Source organism: Dipodomys spectabilis, unplaced genomic scaffold (assembly GCF_019054845.1).
Source record: "Dipodomys spectabilis isolate Male_0828 unplaced genomic scaffold, ASM1905484v1 ptg000145l, whole genome shotgun sequence".
Lineage (NCBI taxonomy): Eukaryota > Metazoa > Chordata > Mammalia > Rodentia > Heteromyidae > Dipodomys > Dipodomys spectabilis.
Genome location: NW_024870822.1, coordinates 13,192,806 through 13,214,648, shown reverse-complemented (window position 1 = coordinate 13,214,648; position 21,843 = coordinate 13,192,806). Strand labels below are relative to the sequence as shown.

The window sequence follows — 21,843 nt, the reverse complement described above, 5'->3', positions numbered from 1 at the left end:
TTCAACTTTGAAATAAAGGTAGTTCTTCATAGAAAAACTTCTGTAGTCAGTTCTCAGCCCTACTGGTGTTTTTCCAACTGCAGAAACTATTTAGGGCTAAAATGTGAACTATCCAGTAGGGAAAAACAAGAATGCTAAAAAAAAAAAAAAAAGGAAATACTCATGTTCTCTCTTTACCCACTATTCTCCCCAAAGTGGGAGGAGAAAAAAAAGATTTTAAACTAATATTTATTTATTGAATATTATTTATTGAATAATATTTATTGAAATCGAAATATGTTACATACTGTCAGTTAAAACAACTAGTTTATCTGTGGTTCTATTAAAGTGTTCATGGACTCAAGTTCCCTGTGTCTAGCTGAAGGAAAATATTGTGCCTTTGAAAATCTCCATATAAAAGTAGTTCCTCAAAAGACTCCATGTAGAGCTCCCCTATGAACCAGCAATCCCATTTGGGGGCATTTACCCAAATGATCACAAATAAGACCATACTAAAGCTACCAGCACAACTATGTTTATTGCAGCATTATTTACCATAGTTAAGATATGGATCCAACACAGATGCCCCTCAGTAGATGAATGGATCAAGAAAATGTGGTATATATACACAATGAAATTCTATGCCTCCATCAGAAAGAATGACATTGCCCCATTTGTTAGGAAATGGAAAGACTTGGAAAAAATTATATGAAGTGAAGTAAGCCAGGCCCAAAGAAACATAGGTCCCAGGGTTTCCCTTATTTTCACTAACTAGCATATGTCTGAGACAAGCAGAAACAGATAAGTTGATATTAGGCGAAATGAACCCCATGGTAAGGACTCAAATGTTTTTTTTCTTTCTTGCTATTGCTTCTAACATATTTATAAGATATTTCTTTGTTGTTTGTATGTCCCTCCCCCACAGTGTAACCCGTTTCCACTGTATTTGATGTTGGTATAATTTGTGGAGGGCAAGGGAAAAAAAGCAAATTGTTTAAATAGGGATACAGGTGGACCCATTGCAACAATGAGATGTACAAGTCGTTATGTTGAAAAGGAACTTTACAACTTTGGCGTGGGGACGGGTGGTGGGTGGGGCTGGGGGGGGGGGAGATGGGAAGGGGCTGGGAAGGGGAAACAAAGGAGGAGACAACAATGACTGATAAAAAATGTACTCATTATCTTGCCCATGTAATTGTAACCCCTCTGTATGATACTTTCACAATAAATAAAAAAATAACAACAACAACAACAAAAAAGAAAATCTCCATATAAAATTTAGAACACTTCTATGTCTTGTTTTCTTTTATTTGCATACTTTTTTTTTTTGGGGGGGGGGTCTGGTCATGGGGCCTGACCTCTGGGCCTGGGCGCTGTCCCTCAGCTCTTCAGCTCAAGGCTAGCGCTCTACCACTTGAGCCACAGCGCCACTTCCGGCTTTTTTCTTTCTGCTTATGTGGTGCTGAGGAATCGAACCCAGGGCCTCAGGCATGCAAGGCAAGCGCTCTACCACTGAGCCACCTTCCCAGCCCTATTTGCATACTTTTTTTAAAAAAAGATAGTATCTGATATTTTGTCCAAGTTTTTAATGCTTTATGACTTGTTAGTTCACATATTCACAGAACCCAAGGACTACAGGCCTACTCTGTGCGGGAGTCAGTGTGCTTACCTCTGTGAGAGATTTTTCATTTTAAGGTAGCTCCCAAGAGTTTTTTTTTAATCACATCATGGGAGACAAAAACGTTTACAAAAGATGTTGCTTGAAATGGAAGCAAATACTGGACCTATGCCAAAACAATTGATACGCTTGAGAATGATGATACAAAAAATAAACTACTGTGCATTAGGAGATTCTCCTTCTGGAACTGTGGAGAAAGCACAGATGTAAGCGGGCCAGGCAGATGGAAAAGGAGGACACTGAAGGCAAGGGCCGTGGTAGAGCAAAAGCAGAGCAGGAGAAGCAGAAAGACCCAAGAAGACCAGCAAAGGCAGTGTGTGGACTAGGGGCAGATACAGAGACTGAGGAAGGTTAGATTTGCAAGGTGAGTTTGAAGTAGCCAGGAAAGCCTATGGTTGTTGGGTAAAGTCCATAGATTTCATATTTTTAGTCAGAGGATAAGCTTAGCAACTGGGAATTAAGGTGTCTTGAGTGAAGGATCTTGACCCAGCTAATTTTGCAGTCGCTGTCATGTGCATTGGAAAGAAAAGCCAAGGATACAGAAATAGCCATTGCCTTAGCTGCTAGAGGATTAGACACTCGATTATGAACGCTTTTGTGTTGTTGTGTTTTGTTTTTTAGGTTATGAGGGGGAAACAAACAAAAGTTGGATTCAACAGTGTAGGAGTTGTGATATTATGAGGGGTAATTCAAAAGAGGTTTTTTGGCCATGAACTTATTGTTTGTATTAATGTTATCTGTATCTTATTCAAGAAAATCAGATAAATAGAATTTAGAGATATAGTTTTGTGCATTGCTCATCCTATTAAAGTTGTCAATATTCCTATTCTATGATAAACCATGGTTTTATATTAAATTATAGTTCCTGATGTTCTTCTCAGCAGACATACACTTAACACACAAATGCAAAATCTGATTGGTGGCCAAAGTAACTGAATGAGCTTTTGAGAATGAGAACGGTTTTGGGAGCCCAAATTCACAATCCCTCATCTGGCTGGTTCTCTGAGTTTCATTGGCTGGTTGATTATTTCCTCTGATTAGGTTCTCTGAGTTTCATTGGCTGGTTGATTATTTCCTCTGATTAGGTTCTCTGAGTTTCATTGGCTGGTTGATTATTTCCTCTGATTATAAGCAACAGGTTTCTTTTACTCAGGATATCATTTGTCACCGTTAATGTGAAGTGAAAATCTTCTACAGTTAGATTTATTGTACGAATATAAAATGTTGAGCTTCTTGAAACTTTATGAATTTGTTTTTTTCAAGGTGCCAGTGGCTCATGTCAATTAATCATTGGAGGCTGAGATTTTTGAGATCATGGTTTAAAGCTTGCCAGGCTAGGGAAATGACCATTAGACCTTTCTCCATGAAAATATAGGCAGGGTGATTCAGTCCTGCTATACCCTGCTATATCCTATACCCTGGAAAGCTAATAGATAGATCTTAGTAAGATACATGTCCAGGCCAGGAACAAGCAAAAATTATCTAAATACAAAAACAAAAAATCAGGGCTGGAGATATGGCTGTGTTAAAAGTATTCAGTTAAAAGCAAGGGGAACTTAGTTTAAAAAAAAAGAAGAAATTCATTTTTCATGTACGTTTCCATCTCAGCTATGTAATTCAGTGGAAATAGAAATTTTAGTGATGATAATTATGTGAAATATGTTCTTTAGCATGAAACTGACATTTGTTATTAGGGAATGATGATGATTTTTCAATGTTCCTTTCTTTCTGATTTCAGGGAAGGAGATTACAGCTGAAACTTTTATGGAAAAGTTGGACAATGGTGCCTTGCTCTGCCAACTTGCTACAACCATGCAGGAGAAATTTAAAGAGAGCCTAGATGCCAACAAGCCCCCGAAGGTAAAGACCTCAATGCAGGGAGCTCTAAGAAGAGGCAGGTAGCATGCCTCACTGCTTAGGAATTCACTATAGCTTATAATTAATTGTGAATAGATGCATCAGGATTTGTACTTATAACAAAACACAAAAGTACTTCCTAATTAACTAGCACATTTACTCTTTGGTTACACAAATTACATAAACCTTTCAGTAAATTGAATTAAATAAAGAGGTCATGGAAAAGGATTGCATTAAAAGAAGACTGCATAAATTGGTTGAATCTGATGTATTGATTAAAAACAGCATAGAAGTAACGTGTCATCAGGCAATGGATAAAATCTAGCTCAGGAAGTTGCACTGAATAATAAGTCTTTGTTTTAAAAACCACATAGCAAAAATATTAGAATAAAATACTTAGAGTGTAACTTTTTGGACCAATTATTTTATTTTTGCTTACTCAGATTTTTGTTTTGTATATTACTATTGATGTGTGTGTGTGTGTGTTTGGGTTTTTTTGGTCAGTCGTGGGTCTTGAACCCTGGGTCTAGGCACTAACCTTGAGCTCTTCAGCTCAAGGTTAACCTCTACCACTTGAGCCACAGCACCACCTCTGGTTTTCTGGTGGTTAATTGGAGATAAGAGACTCATGGACTTTCCTGCCTGGGCTGGCTTTGAACTGCAATCCTCAGATCTCAGCCTCCTAAGTAGCTAGTAGTGCCCAGCCCATGTTCCTTTATAGAGATTGTATTATTATAAACACATGATGGAAGTATGATATTTGTTTTCTTTTACTTTTGGTGATATATGAGTTTTGAAATTAGGACCTGAAACTTAGTAGGAAAGTGTTCTACCACTTAAGCTATGCCGCAGCCAATTTCAATTGTTTTGCTTTAGTTTCCCCCCCTCATATTTTCCTTTGCTACTTTCAGACCTTGAAATTCCTTTCTATGCCTTTCACATTGCTGACGCTACAAATGGACCACTAGGACAGTTTTGCCAGTTTACTTTTTGAGATAAGGACTCATTAACTTTTGTCCAGGTTGGCTTTGAACTGTAATTGTCCTATCTCATTCTTCCAAGGATTCGCATTACAGGTGTGAACCAACATATCTAGTCTAAAAGTTGATTTGTTTTCTGCTTTGGGCTTTTTTTTTTTTTTAATACTAGGGCTTGAATTCAGGGCTTTGTGTTTGTTTGGCATGCTTGTTTAACTGAAACTCTACAAACTGGGTCTTGGCCCTGCTTTTGCTGATTATTTTGGAGACAAAGTCACAGCCCTTTCTTCTGGGCTGGCTGCAAGCATCAATCTATCACTCTCTTGAATAGCTAGGATTACAGGTGACAGCCATTGGCACTTGGGGAGATTGTTGGTTTTTGAAGTAGACAGACAGATGATGCCATTTCTAATTACTAAACTATAAAGGAAAACAAATCATGAAATGATGGTTAAAATAACATTTAAGATATGTTAAAATAAAATTAGAAACCCACAAATGTTAAATTGTTTCTGCGATTCTGCCAGAAGAGAATAAAAGTGGTGGTGGTGTTGATAGTGGTGGTGGTGGTGGTGGTGGTATGTGTGTGATGTGTGGTGGTGATATTTCATATCATTTGTATTTTTCTTACATCTTATTATAAAGATGATGCACAGAGCGATTATAGTAACGTAAGTCAGGTAATGAGTACATTTCTTTTTTGTTTGTTTTTGTCAGTTGTGGGGCTTGAACTCTGGGGTTGGTCGCTATCCCTCAGCTCTTCAGCTTAAGGCAAGCACTCTACCACTTGAGCTTCAGCACCACTTCCAGTTTTCTGGTGGTTTATTGGAGATAGGAATGTCACGGTCTTTCCTACCCGGGCTGGCTTTGAACCGCAATCCTCAGATCTCAGCCTCCTGAGTAGCTAGGATTACAGGCATGAGCCACCGGCGCCTGGCTTTACATTTCTTTTTGGATGTCACCGTCATAGCACTTTTAAATGCTGAAAAATAAATACTCAAGACCTCCAGTTTTTCATTTTATATGCAGCTCTGTAAAATACCAATTAATTCAGTGCTTTCCAAATTTTGCTTGTGCATATTAGAATTCATGATAATCCTTAAAACCTACTAAGTACCAGGTTTGATGTCTAAACATTCTAGTAAATCACAGTGGTCAGTTAGACATTTGAGAAAAAAAAAAAAAAAAAAACACCCCTCAGGAGATTGGGACATTCTGCGGAGTTTGTTAGGCATTATGTCCTTCCCGCTATTTCCCCAAACACACAACCCTGCTTTTCCTTCCCTTGGATAGATGCAGATTTAAGATGACATGTGTAAGATTTCCTGGTTGTTGAGTGACTAAGCAAGAATTGGACACAGTTTTCTATCAGTTCACTTTGGCTAGACAGACATGAGAAAACTGTGAAAGAGCTTCATGTCAAGCTTGTTATTAGAGCACCAATTTATTTTGGGCTGTGATTTCCCATGTAAGGCATCTGACATTCGCTTCAGATTACTGATGAGTAAACACAGTAACTAAACAGGATGGCGGGTTTGGGAAGAATATTATAAAGCATTAACAAAGGGAAAAAGTTAAAGTAGCTCCACTGTACATGGCCTCAGTTCTGAACCTGTGCTTTTAAGTGCTGGTTGTTGAGGACAAAAAGGCCAAGTCTCAAGGCTAGAATTCCATGACTCCTTCATGGTAAGTGAAAATAATCAATAGTATCCATACTGGTATACATACAGTACTCTGCTTTGGTAAATCAGAATACTTTTTTTTCCAAATGGAGTTAACATCTAAAGACTATCAAATATAAGAGATCCAATGCATCAGCCATATTCAAATGTTTGAGTCCACCTTACTTGAGTTCTAATTTTGCTTGAATTCTTAACTGGCTATATCCATAATGTTTATTATACAAAAAGGTTCTTGATAAATGTGACCTCCCATTTGGTCACAAAACATGGTCAACAGACAAAAAGAAGACCTTTCAATTAAAAAGAGGAAAATCAGTATTTTGTAAAAGCTCATATTTAGCCAAAGAGCTGTTAGGTGCAAAGATACAAATGTTTCCTCCAAATCTCAATGCAAATATGTAAGTGATATGGAGATACATTGTGGGCAAAGACTTTAATAACTGCTTATCTTTGAAATGTTTATTTCAGGGTAATAGAATTCTATAATAAAACATAAAATAAAAGGATGTTTCCTTTCAATCTGAGTAGAACTGCAGCGAGATTTTATTAAACTTGAAATATTTTCTTAGCTCCTAGTCTTTTGTTTAGTTGAAGATAGAGATAAAATTTGATCAAGATAAACTGACTTTAGGACAAAAAGAAGAGCAGATTTTTAAAACCCATGATGACTTTACATTTATTGCTCAACAATTCAAATCTGAACTGAGTAGAGACTGATACAATTGTTCTCAAGTGTCTTATCTTCTGCATTCTTGGCAGCATTTTTCTATTTCATAAATAACTTACAGTGACTTGTTGCTTACATCAACATACGATGTGCCTTACATATGAAAAAATGTAAAATTTTTCTTTTCTACATTTTATAAGTATCCTTTAAAGATGAAAAGTGAGGTGGTTAACAGCATTATGGCCATAATTGTTCATAGACATATTTTTGCCAAATTATCACTTATCCATCTTCTCACTATAAACAAAAAAGTAATTATGTATGATTTGACACCATTTTGTTATTATTAAAAACAAACATTGTAAACTATTAGATTAGCTAAACCAATGTAGGTAGGATGACACTGATTATTTCCCATTGATAGGAAGAAATGAAACTTTCAATTGTGCTTAGATAACAATTTAGTTACAACAGTAAGTCTTTTCCTTTCTTTTTAATGCACACCCTCTTTACTCCCCTCTTCCTCTTTCTCTTCTTCCTCCCTGCCTTCCTCCCTCTCTCCTTCCCTCATTCTTTCCCCTGGATATGGTACAGTGATCTTGGGTTAAGAACCAACTAAGGTATTTTAGTTGGTCATTACCTTCTTTGATTTAATAAATCTATGTATTGGGAAATGAAAAAAATAGAAGAATTTAAAAAAACAGCAAACTTATAGGAAACCCTTGGTAATTTTCGTCAAGCAGCTTAAATTTCATCTTCTTATTTCCATAGCAGTATTTTTGTTTTTCCTGACAGTATATTTGGGAACTTTACAGCTGTGTAAACATATTTGAACAAGTAAGTTACACGTTATGTGTGTCAAGTAGCTCTATGCTAGGAATAATTTACAGGTTCTGAACCTTTGAAAGCAAATCTTAATATATGTTACAGAATTTTTATACTAAATACCTTAGCTACAAATCCATGGTTCTTGTATATCCCTCTCTGGTTTTATAAAAATCCTCTAAATACAATGATTCTTTCATTTGAAACCAAAATAGGACACTGGAAAAATAGCTTCTCTAGGTGAGTTAGCAATTTAGTCTTTGTATGGTGGGGCATTTTTTAACTAGTCAGAGAGGCATTGCTGGACTTACAGAATTAGACAGAAGTTGAAAGAAGCCATGTCAGACTATTGTTTATCAACTTAATGTAAAGGCGATTTAACTATTTTATATGCATTACAATATGATAAATTGTAATTAACAACTTTAGTTTTCTAGAGTTCATGTTGCTCAATGGCAAAAATCTATTTCTAATCTTCCCAATATCCTATAAGTTAGGAAAACCGAAACAAATAAATAGTCCTCAGTTAGATTTTAAATCTTTTTTATTCTTAGTTAATGGACCAAAAGTTGATTTCTCTAATCAAGACTGGGAAAGTGTAACATTTCTGCATGAACTTTTACTGCCTAGTTCAAATTGAGGTCAAATGTACAAGCCCCTTTATATTGTATATTTTTTTCTCTTTTTTTTCTTACCACCTACATCTTTGATGGTTTGTGTATAAGAATCTCAAACAATAGGATGTCAACACAGTGCTAGACATTCACAGGGTTCAAACTCTTTTTCTTTTAAAATTCCTTTCCATTGATCTCATTTATTTTGAGTCTCTGCCTCAGACATCAGAGTTCCTCTGGGTTCAGAGCTTCCTTTGACTTCAAAGAGCCAGGGTTGGTTAGATCAAGTTTGAACTACATGAAGAAGAAGAAGTATAAAGAAGTTCTGTTACCTACTAGAATGCTACATTATACTCTAAGGAAGGAACTGGACATTCACCACAGAAATGTAAAATCCAATCCTTGTTCAGAGGAAAGAACATCCTAGTCAGATAGAAATACCTGTCGTACATTTGCCCATCAAGAATACTTAGTTCCTTGAGCTGCAATGTAACAATGCTTCAGGATGTTGTACCAACCAAGAATTTAATAAAATATAAAGATTAGTACTTTTATTTTTTAAAAAAGAACCAATAGCATTTTTTGGGTGGGGGGTCTGGTCGTGGGGCCTGAACTCTGGGCCTGGGCACTGTCCCTCAGCTCTCCAGCTCAAGGCTAGTGCTCTACCACTTGAGCTACAGAGCCACTTCCGGCTTTTTTCTTTTTTGCTTATGTGGTGCTGAGGAATCGAACCAAGGGCCTCATGCTTGCAAGACAAGCGCTCTACCACTGAGCCACCTTCCCAGCCCCAAGCATTTTTTGTTTTGAGAATGTCTTTTTTGGTTGACTTCAGAGAAACTGAGAGACTTGTGCTTACTGATGATAATTGTGACAACAAGAAAGTGTGGTATCAGTAATAAAGGAAAGCTTTTTAAAAATATTTCTTTCATATTTTTTTGTTTATGTGATACTGAGGAATCGATCCCAGGGGCTTCATGGATGCTAGGCAAGCAATCTCCCACTAAGCTACATTCCTAGTCCAAAACAGAAGTTTTTAATGAAAAGGAACTCTTAGCTGTTATTAGGTGGAAGCCACTGATATCTAATTATGTATAGTTGTATATATCTAAAACAATCTGAACTGGGAGTAAAACTCAGTGGTAGACTCCTTGCCTAGCATGTGTGGGGTCCAATGTTTGATACCTAGCAACAATGAAATAGTAATAACATAGTTTTAGTTTCTTCTAAGAAGTACATTGTCCAAAGTGCAAATAGAAAGATAGTATTATGCCAATAGAAAGTGAATCATAATGAGATCAAAATATTAAAGGCAAAATTATATGAGAACATAATATTTATATTCAATAAATTATTAACAAATGTTTAATAAATTATTTGTTATACAATAAATTTGCATATCTAATTAAATATTAACATTTAATATGTATATGTGTTGTTGCTTGGGATTAAAAGGAAAAAGATAAAAAAAAAGAAAGTGCTAAATTTAAATTCTTTGAGATTTGCAAATATATATATATACTAAAATATGTTTATATAGAATTAAATTCTCTTATAACATTTACCACTTGGCTAAGTCTTTCATCTCTATGTCAGACAATTACTTTACTGGGTTAGTTTCTTCTTCACCTGGACAATTCTCGGTCTATACTACCTTACAGAGATATGCTCTAAAAAGAACTCAATTCATTCATTTCTATACACGTTGGTATACCAGGAAGAATGAAAGGATAATATGCAACAATTTCAAATGTTCAAATTTCATTGTTTTCACTCACAACCAAGTGTTTACACAGCTATAGCACACACATATGTATATGGAAAAATGCTTGCAGTTCTTAAAAAATGGGCTTGGTAGGGAATGAATGATATGCTTATGAAATTCACCTAGATCTTTAGGCCTAATTAATCAATCTGTATATGTCACTTCTTCTCAATGACAAAGGAATGCTAGACACAATTAATGCCATATGATCCACACATGGATCATAAAATCATAAAGCTCAGAAGTCATGCAGACTAGGTGATAATAGTACTTTGTTGTATAAATTCAGACTAAATTGCACTATAATTGTAGCTAGAAAGAGTGGCATGATATCATTTGTTAAGAAATCAATGTTACTAGTTGGTTCCTACAGCTAGACCAAGAAACAATTTAGTTGTCATACCTTCCTCCTGGGTTTTCATTGATTTATCCTCCACCCTCTAGAATACATGTACGTTATGAAAACATCTAGTCAGTCTACCATTAGTATTGTCCAACATCAAACTAGTGAAATATAATATAGTAGAAATTGACACAATTGGGAAGTAGAAATACCCATCATGTCTTATATGTTAGTGGTAAGTTTGGTGTGAAACATATGCAAACCAACTTTGAAGTTTAATTTATTGCAATTAAGAAAATTACAGTTTCTAGACCAACCAACAGATGAATGCTAAATGCCAGAATATTGATTGATATACTTCAGTGAAAAAGACCACAACTGCAAACAGTAATTCTGATTGAAATTCTTATTTCATTATCAACACTCTACTGTCTTCCAACACCTAATGATATTTTATATTTTCTTGGATTGAATAGAAACATAACAGAAATAATTTTCAAAATTCTGGTCATGAATAGTAGTTTGAATCTGATTTCCTTTCGAAGGTATGAAATATTATTGGGTCCTTTACTACCTAAGATCTTTTCCATGTGTCATGGAAAAAAATTTCAACAGTTGTTGAAATCCATACTAATTATTCATTCAGAAAAGACTACAAAAATAACTTCTGATATAGTAAAAGTATGCCTATTTATTATGTAAAGTAGACTTACTTTCTAAAAAAAATCTTATTACCTACTCTTTATACAGCAAATCATTTTATAGAAACCAGAAAAATTTACATAAAGACTTGAAAAAATTACTGTTATCCCTTCATTCACTCAAACTGACTCTAACTTGGCAACTTGTTTATCAAAAGATTCTATAATTTTTTGTTGATTTTATTATAAGAAACTACTTATGGGGATGGCTTTCAATTAATATTTAAAGGCCATGTGATTAATAAACCAGTTGCATTTCATGTAGTACAGTTTATTCCCAGATTTGATTGCCCTGTCTTTTCATTCTGGCAGCATTATCTATTTGCAGGTGGAAATTAAGTTGTACCAAGTGTTCTGCCACCCTTAGAATCCCCATTACAATAAAAATGAAGGTACTTTTTTCTCTTGTTCCTTTCTGGAAAAAGAAGTGATTAAAACATTTAGAACTTTTCTTACTAACTTATTCTTCATATTTTAGTTAAAAAAATATTCTCACTGGGCACTAGTGGCTCATGCCTATAATCCTAGCTACTCAGGAGGCTGAGATCTGAGGATCACAGTTCAAAGCCAACCCAGGCAAGAAAGTCTGTGAGACTCTTACCTGCAATTAACCACCAGAAAACCAGAAGTGGCACTGTGGCTCAAGTGGTAGAGCATTAGCCTTGAGCTGAAGAGCTTAGGGACAGTGCCCAGGTCCAGAGTTCTAGACCCACAACCAAAACAAAAAACAAAAACAGAAAAAACAACAAAAGTCTCATGAACCCCATTGAGTGACATGGCTAATTACAAATATGTTTAGGTGAAATGCATGCTATAGATTGTCCCATTTCTTTCTCTGTATCATACTAAGCCTGTATGTCATTGAGTATAGGATAGCATTACATCTACATTTGCACACTTTCACAGGGTGACCATCCATGCTAGCATGGTACATTCAAAGACCCCTGTTAGTATAATCAGAATTCATTAATTCTGCCTAATTTAAAATTATAGCCTGCTCTTTCTAGATATACACTCCCAGAATCTCTTACGTGGATAGAGAGTAATTCTCTACATAAAGTGGTGTTTATATTTGAAACATATATTAAAGCTATGTACCTAGTTTGCCAGGAATTTGAGTCTTGCTGTGATATGCAACAAAATCCATTGTGAGTCTGGCTGCAGTGTTTTGACACCTGGCCTAAGTTCTCAGTCGTGGCCTAAAACATAGTTTCTTAATTCTGTGGCTAACTGAGATGTTTAAGGACAGAGATAGAATTCCGGGAATGTCCAGAATACTTGGTATAGTTTTCTAATCCTAGTCTAGAGAAAGTAGTGGGAGATTCAGGGAAGGTAATGGCCCTTCATCTTTATATCGTTGCCTTAGCCCACAAAGTGTTCAAAAACTCACTTCATAACAGAACTTGATCAAAGTATAGGACTTAAGCAAAGACCAGGAGCCAGTACCAAAAGCAAATCATATTGCTGTCCTTATTCTTTCGGAAACTCTTCAAAACCTAACAGTTCATCTATGAGTAAAACGTGGTCGATTTCTTGGAATTTGACAATATGCTTGTGAATTTCAAAAATTATGTTTGCCAGTAATGATTTGTGAAGCTGAAAGAGATTTTTGAAACTATTAAAGTATGTGTTTCTATTACTAATGCTAGAGGAACAATTCCATAACATTTCTATTCCCACTATATAAATATGTCTATATTTGTGTTTAAAGAGGCTTTCTGAAGTATAAAGCCAGAAACTACAGGGAAAAAATAAAGTAGGGTTCTTATGGCAGTTTACAAGAATATGGTATTTTTATATGATTTGTAATGATTCTATAGTTTACAGTGTGTGTGTGTGTGTGTGTGTGTGTGTGTGTGTGTGTGTGTGTATGCTGATCCTGGGTCTTGAACATAGAGGCTGGAAGCTGACCCTGACTTTTCTGCTTATGGTTAGTACTATACAATTAGAGTCACAGCTCCATTTCTAGCTCTTCTAGTAGTTAATTAGAGATGAGAGTCTCATGTACTTTCTTGCCTTGGCTGGCTCTGAACCATGATCTTCAGATCTCAGCCTTGTAAGTAGCTAGGATTACAAGCATGAGCCACCAGCGCCTGGCTGTTTATCACCTTGTAAACGTATTAGTTTATCATATTAATACAATTTTTACGAGACAGTAGAACATTTAACTCTATACCTAATGTAGTATGTGGTACAGTTTTTCAAAAAATGATTCACCAACTAGTATAATCTCAATATTTTATAAAATATTTCTTTTTGAATGTTTTTTCTTGTAAAAATGCTGTACAGAGGCGTTACAGTTACATGAGCAAGCTGTAATGAGTACATTGATTGAGCATTGTTGATTTCTCCTTTGTTCCCTCCCAGATGTCATGGGCTGCTAGTTTTCTAGTGTAGTCTATAAGCTTCTTCCAATATCAGCTGGGAAACTTTTAAAGCCCCTACATTTTTTTCTGATACTTGATGTTTATATGCTGCTGTCTAGTTCTAAAAAAAGAAAAACCAACTCTTGCTACATTAGCCAAAATAATATAATAGAAAAATGTGTATGTCCCTGCAAGAAGAAAGATGTTTGTAGGATTGTGAACCTAACCCTGGAGGCACTATGATTTTGACTATATCCAAAATTTATGAAGCATTAGTTAGTTCATGAATAATCATTTCAGAGTTCTGCTACAAGAAGTAGTCATTTCAGATGGGTTTTATAGAAGTCAACTGTACAGAGTGATTACTAGTGTAAACTCAGCACACAGACTGCCTTAGCTTAATTGTAACTCCAACTCTTATTATCTTGAGACAATTATGTAAAATCTCTGTGCTTCAATGTCCTCATTTGAAAAATGTAGTTATTAATAGTGCCTACATTATTGAATTTTTATTAGCATATATTAAATATATACAACTCATTTACTTTGACCCTATTTAACTTCCATTACCTGCATACAATTTCCTTTCTACTTTAAGAATATTCTAATCTATATCATACATTTCAGAGAAAACATATGGTATCTGTCTTTCAGAAATTGGTTTATTTCAGTAATGTGATGATCACTGGTTCCATCAAGTTTTCTGAAAATGATATGATTTCATTCTTCTTTATGGCTGAGTGATACTCAAATTTGAGTTGCTATGAGAACTAAATGAGTTAATATAAAGAAATGCCTGAGTAGAACATAGTATATATGGGCCCTTTTTCATATTTAGCTATTGACTTGAGGCTATGAAGCACTTCAAGGTTAACATTTCATCATGAAAGTGTTTGAATGGTCTTAACTATCAACTGCCTGGACAGATCATAGCTTTCTTGTTTGACCAAAAGTTCTTCCAATGAATTATAGTGAGAAATGGATTGTTGCCTCCGTCAGAGATTGATGTGATTCTACATTAAAGGGGGAGAAAGGAAGCTGGAGTCATAGAAATGTCTTGCCTGTATACTCCTAGGTAGAACTGTCATCCTTCTTCATAGGTTGCCTATTTCTGTATCATTCTCCATCACTGCCATCTTGTTATACTTGTTTTGTTGTCTTCACCTCTTTGGGTTCTCATCTGTGGGTCTAACATAGTGTGAGATATTTTAGGTTAAATAAGTAAACAAAATAATAAACAAATGAAGGTCTGCCCCAATATAAATGTTGTTCAATTTCAGATCCAGAAGTTTCTAATAATCTTTGGTTTATCATCCTGAAAATGTTTATTAACTTGTCCATATCTTGGAAATTCTTCCCTCTGCTGGTTTAATGTTCAAACTCATCCCTCTGCTGGTTTAATGTTCAAACTCATAAGGAAAATCTAACATTTTATGTAACAAAGATGACATAGGATTATGCATATTTGGATAGCTTGAGGAAGGACCAGGGTCTCAGGAAAGTGTTGACAAAAGATTGGCTGAAGTGATATAACATGGAAGTCTAAATTATTTATACAATTCATCCTAGAAAAGTTTGCTCAGGTGCCTAATCATGGATGCTAAGCATATATGATATCCAGTTACTGGAACTTAGAGCGTTATCTAAAGACAATAATTAGAATAAAAGTTTGCACATTAACAGCTCATTCAGCATGAGGATGTAAGACTTGTTTATATACTTTAGTTTATATAATTCCGATATAGTTTAGATAGTTCGAATAAAACAATGATTAGACGAGTAATAATCAGTAGTTTTGTCAATTTACTCATCATTTAAATGAAGAAAAAGATTATTGTTTATGCTTCTTGTAATGCATTTTCAGAAGATGTTAATGTGAAATAAGATGTTTTTACAGTAATTAAAGTTGTTCTGTCAGTACTGAAGGAGCCATAACGATGAAATATTTTTTTTCGATGAAATCATCTTGTTTTATCTTTTGTATCTTTCCCCATAACTGCCCCCTTTGGCCCAATAAAACACTTGATGAGTGAAATAGGAATATAAGGACCTTTGTTTCTTCCAGAGCCCCTAATTAGCCATCTACCAAAGGACTATTTAACAATCATGGTAAAAAAAAAATTAGTAAACCCAGTTTCTGTGAAACTAAAAGAACAAGTCAGAAAATTCCAGTGAATAGTGACATTTTATTAATCAAATGTTAGCTCTAAAGGGAATGAAAATGTTTGTGGACTATGCAAGTTCATCTTTTTATTAACCTTTAATAATATAGAATATTATAAAATGTAAATACCCTTTGAAATTAATACCTGTATATTATTTATGTATAATATTTAAATTTGATAGAAGTTTGATAACTATGTTAGAAAGAAGATGTGACATACTTTGCTTAGGAAGTTTATGATTTTATATATATTGTTTGTGTTAAAAATAGGTATAAGCCTATACTCAAAACATTTACTATTTTAGAGAAAAATAACTTGCATGTGGTACAATGATATTGTTTGTAAGATGGAGCTTACAAAATGAGTAAAAAAAAAAACTAGATGCAGCTTGGTGCCAGTGTCTCACATCTGTAATCTTAGCTATTCATGAGTCTGAGATCTAAGGATCACAATTTCAAGCCAACCTAGGCAGGAAAGTCCATGAGACTGTTCTCTTCGATGAACCACCAAAAAGCCAGAAGTAGAGTTGTGGCTTAAGTGATAGAGTACTAACATTGAGCAGAAAAAGCTCAGGGGCATCGTCCAATCCCTGATTTCAACACCAGGACCATCACAAAAGAAAGAAAGGAAGAAAGAAAGAAAGAAAGAAAGAAAGAAAGAAAGAAAGAAAGAAAGAAAGAAAGAAAGAAAGAAAGAAAGAAAGAAAGAGAAAGAAAGAAAGAAAGACAGACTGATTTCAACACCAGGACCATCACAAAATAAGTAAATAAATAAATATAAAAAGATTGGGCAGAGTAGCTCACATTATTTGTAAGACAAAGCCCAGGAGGATTGCAAGATGAAGCCATCCCAGAGAAAAAGGAAGACTCTCTGTCATCAAAGAGGCCAGTCATGGTAGTCAATGTCTATCATCTCAGGTACACACATCCTTAGGAACAGGGATCACTGTCCAGATCCAGACCAAGGAGAAATGTAAGACCAAATAGGAAAAATATCTGAAGTAACAAACATGGGCTGGGTGTATTATGCAAGTGGTAGAGCACTTATCTCCAAGTGGAAGGCTCCAAATTTAAAACTCCAATATTAAAAATTTTAATTGAACGCAATCACAGGTTTTAAGTGTACAAAAATTAATATCTTAGCATGTGGCTAAATTTAGAAGTCAAAATGTAGAGGAGTATATATTACATATTTCATCCACATTTGTGATACTGTATTTTGAGTTTTTCTCAGTTAGTATCTAAGCCAAAGAGATACTCTTGATAAGTAAGAAATACTACAACTGCTTTAAAATCTATATAGGATATCTTTAGAAGGTGGACCTTATTCTCACCCATTTATTCTCAGTGAATCACAGAAGTAATGGCCATTCTCCTTATTGAATAATTTTTCTGGCAGGTAACTAGAAGAGAAAACTGGTTCCTAAACAGATAGATGGTTTGAAATACTTCAAGAAAAGCATGTAAAGCAGCATAAGATTCAATGGACTATCTGTAGATGGAATTATAATATGAATTTAATTACTTGACTTGTTCTTAAACTGATGTAAGCAAGATTCTGTAGGTCCTGGACAACTAAAAACCATATTTTCAATGAAAAGGACTTGATCTTTGGGAAAATATTCAAAACTAAGTTGGATTTTCTTTCATATACTAAACAGCAAATGAGAAATGGAAGATTAAGTTAGACTATGACCCTTAAACTATGACAGTAAATATTGTCATGTTTGTTTGTTTTACCTGTTTTTTGTATTTGTTATTGACTAGAACCTGCTAAACTTTCTGTTTGAGTAAGATCAAGTCATTATTTCCTGTAATCCTTATGCTGTCTCCGTATTGGAGAGTGCTTCTGATAAGATCTTTGAGCTAGGATTGGTGAATGGGAGTATTTCTAGCTGCATTTTGTAATCTGTTGAGAATTTATATCCCAAGTTAGGGGGAAAAAGCAAAAGGAAAGGAAAGATAAAGATCTCCTGGCAGCATCTAGCCTAGAGTTTGTCTAGGTTTCAGCTGCTCCAGATTTTATGTGAATGTGCAGACAAAGGATCTCCCTTTCATATGACACACAAAATAAATGTTTTAAATAAAAACTCGAGAACATCACAAACCTAAAATAAATCCTGATTTTGAACAGGGGTGTGTACATGTGTGCAAGCACACATACCACATATGCAGTTTCCATCTGTATGTATGATTTCTCAGCACCAGCAACAATTTGCTCCTGGAGCATGAAAGCAGAGTTGATGAAATTTTTCTGCAATGAGGTCATCTCTTGCACTCACAGGCTCACATCCTGCCTTAACCACATGCAGGCCCATAGGCAAGACAAGATTGTAAAAGGAGTGGAACTGGGGGACTGCGCTCATGCTATTTGATAGCCCTAATTGTGCTCAGTGCTTTCAAAGAACCCTGAATGTGGAATAGTATGTCAAGAAAAGTCGCTCTCACCATATGGAAATGGGAAATTAATTTTTTAAATGAGCTGTTACTAAATGCTTTGGAGAAATTCAAGTCATTCAAACCAATCAATAATAAATGTATATGTCCTTTCTTAAAAAAAAGTTCATAGGCTTTGTTTTAAATGAGAGTCCTTTTAAGGAATTTAAATCTCAGGGGAAAGGCTTGTTTTTTCATTTAAAAAATGTCTGAGAATTAATAATTTTAAATGTGAGTGCTCACTAGATTTGTGTGTGTGTGTGTGTGTGTGTGTGTGTGTGTGTGTGTGTGTGTGTGTGTGTGTGTGTGTGTGTGTGTGTGTGGGCCAAGGTAAGTGATACTGGCACATTACAGAGCAATGGCATGATGTGTTTTAGATGAGGTAATTGAATTTGCAGTGTATAGAGCTCTTCAACTTCATCTTAAATTGCAGGAGCTGACTATATGAATGCCTTCTATTGTTTCACTTAGCCATTTGCAAATACATTGCATATCATGCATGAAGCCATAAAGTATGGGGATTGGCCTCCTGAAAATTTTCTAGTCATGTCTAATTTCACCCCAGCCTTGGCTGTATGTCTTTTGGATGCCTAGATAATGTTATTGCTCATATGAAAAGTAATGCATTAATTTGTGAATTTTAAAGCCAAAAGTAAAAAAAAGCAGTTCAATCCGAAATTATTTAAATCATTAGACCTTTAATAAGAACAAGGAAAGAACTTTAAAAGGGAGATGAACTAACGTAATACATTCATGATGTCTTTTGAGTGTCTATTTTATATCAGATCTTATGAAGAATGTGAAGGAAATAAATCTGATTATCTTCCAGAGCAAGGGTACTTAACAATTTCTGTGCCACACTCTCTGTGGCAGCTGACAGAAGCCTACAGTACATCCTCATATTGTTATTTTTAAATATGTGAAATAATCAGTATTACAAATATAACATAAATGGAATACATTTTATTAAACTAGACCACAGGAGTCTAAAGTGTTCCTACAGCATTAAAAATAAATCTGAAAGCTCATAGAAACAATACATTTCTCAAAAAAACAAAAACAAAGCAAAACCTTAATCCCGCATTGGTTCCATTAAACACTGTATGAGTTTCAAAGTATAGGAAAGAGTATTTTTGTGGAAAGTAAACCAAGTGTTTTCAGACACCCTGTGACACATTTAAACCTACTTTGTTTTTATGGGTTTGTCTTTGGGACTTGAATGTGAGACCTGGACACAGTCTCTGAGATCTTTTGCTCAAGGCTAGTGTTCTATCACCTTGAGCCACAGCACCATGACCAGTTTTCTGGTAGGTATTTGGAGGTAAGATTCTCATGGACTTTCTTGTCCTAGATGGTTTTGAACCATGGTCCTCAGATCCCATCCTCCTGAGTAACTACTCAGGATTACATGCATGAGCCACCCACGCTCAGCTCTAAACCTACTTTCATAACTTTAGAAAACTTTAGAGGCCCATGAATATTTAGTTTGTGTTCATCTCAATGCGTTGGTCCTCTTGTGCATGATCTTTTTGTACTTATAAGATTATCATATAGACTTGCAAACCTCAAACAGATTTTGACAGAGTAAACCAAGTGCATCAGAAATTAAAGTGAGAGAGATAAATCTGACTATGTAATAAATGTGTGTGTCAATCCTTACCTATATAATAAATATGTGCACAAATATATACACATATAGTTGAAACTCTAATCTGAAATGTTCCAAATTTAAAACTTTTTTGGGCACAAAGAATGGAAGCCAAAATTGGAAACTATCCACCTAAACTGATGTAGGAGGGATTCAAATGAAAATGCAGATTCACTGAGAAGGTTGTATAAAGTAAGCCTGAGTTATTTTGTATACATGATATAGAAAATATAAATGAGTTTTTTGTTTAGGCTTGGCCCCTCCAAAGATATCATTATTTATCTACAAACATTCTAAAATCTGAAAAAAATTGGAATGTGAAGACACTTCTAAATATTTGGATAATAGATACTAAATGTCAAAATAAACTACATAATTTTCCCTGTTCTCAGAGTTGCTATTTCTGGAAGTTGTTTAACTATTGATAGGTAACGCAGCACATGTGTGAGCCCTGAGATGTGCACCGTAATTTTGAGAAAGGAAAGGAACGTGAGTGTGTCTGAACACTCATGTGCCATGGGGCTGTCACGCATTAAGATAGTAGCTTTTGCTGGAGAAGGTTGGCCTTTATCCTTACAACCACATTATTACACTGAGATGTTATAAATGAAGCATGATAAGTCTTGTAAAGAGGTGACACTAGCCACGTGGAAAATGGATCACAGGGGAAACCAAGGAAAAGTGGAATTGAAATTTTTTCATCAATGAAACTATTGTCTACATCAGAAGAATGGCCATGTACCCTACGGTGGTGGTAGAGGAATTGGAATGGTGTAATTGGTTATGAATTAGGTTGAAATGAAGCAAAACCTGTGATGGACCTGGTGAGGAACTAAATGAAGAGTGTTCTCTATTTTTCAGTTGAAAGGCAAGAGAAAATTAGGATGGAGGAAAGAACACGGCTGAATATGCATTATGTGCATAATGGCCTCATGGGTGCTCCAGGGTTAGAAACTCAGTGAGTTTCTTGTCATATCACTCTTTTCTGTTCAAGGAAATGTACAGGCAAAGGAGTACAGACGTCCTCCAGAGATAACCCTGTCTTCAGAACTAGGCTTGCCATAGTTCTTAAAAACTGTTTTGGTTGTAATTATTGTTATTTATTTTATTATCTTTAAGTAACTACAAAATAGTGTCTATTTAACAAAGCATTTTTTAAATTGTGAAAATACTGTACAGAGGGGTTACAATTACATGAGCAAGGTAATGTGTACATTTCTTATCAAGCATTGTTGCCTCCTCCTTTGTTTCCCTTTCCCATCCCTTCCCATCTCCCCCCCCCCCTCACCCCGCACCCCCTTCCCCAGCTCCAAAGTTGTAAAGTTCGTTTTTCAACCTAACATCTTGTATATCTCATTGTTGCAGTGGGTGCACCTGTATCCATATTTAAACAATTTGTTTTTTCCCTTCCTCACCACAAATTATATCAACATCAAATACAGTGAAAACAGGGTTATACAGTTTATAAATGCAATTAATCTTGATCAGTGTCTACTCTTTCAATATTCTTACACTCTTTTGACACACCTCTTTGTTTACTTTTCTTTTGTAGCATATATAGACTGCATTTTCCTCCCCTTTTTCCTCTTCCTTCCTCTACCTCTGTAACCCTTGACCCTGCCTTCTCTCTTGCAAGTATCCACTTATTGGTGCTTATTTTGTTGGGCTTTGACTTGTCTTTCTAAGGGATTACATTATTAAAGTTCTCCCTAGAGTCTACCATATTTCGGTTAACACATTTTTTTGCCCCCCTGGAGCTCAAACTCAGAGTCTAGGCACTGTCTATGAGCCTCTTTTCATTCAAGGCTAGTGATCTGGCACTTGAGTCAGAGTGCTGCTTATGGCTCTTTTTGAGTGGTCTCACAAGGACTTTTCTGCCCAGGCTGGCTTTGAACTGTGATCCTCAGATCTCAGCCTCCTGAGTAGCTAGGATTACAGGCATGAGACATTGGTGCCCAGTTAAAACATTTGTAATCACTCACATAGTACTCAATGTGTTTATAGATATATAGGCATATTCTAGCTATCACAAATGAGGGAAACCATGCAATTTTTGTTTTTCTCTGTCTAACTTACCTCACTTGATATAATATGTTAATATATTAATATATATTTCCCAGCTTTTCTATTTCCTAAAGCATGGT

General features: G+C 35.3%; 1 protein-coding gene across 2 annotated transcripts in view; it reads left to right on the top strand.

Moving 5' to 3' along the window:
- Positions 1-21,843, top strand: part of Gas2 (growth arrest specific 2) — a 109,917-nt gene that overhangs the window by 8,806 nt on the left and 79,268 nt on the right. For both annotated transcript variants that reach the window (XM_042691660.1, XM_042691658.1), the window contains exon 2: positions 3,396-3,517. In XM_042691660.1, coding sequence (XP_042547594.1) covers positions 3,396-3,517 — 122 coding nt within the window. The remainder of the gene's footprint in view (positions 1-3,395; positions 3,518-21,843) is intronic.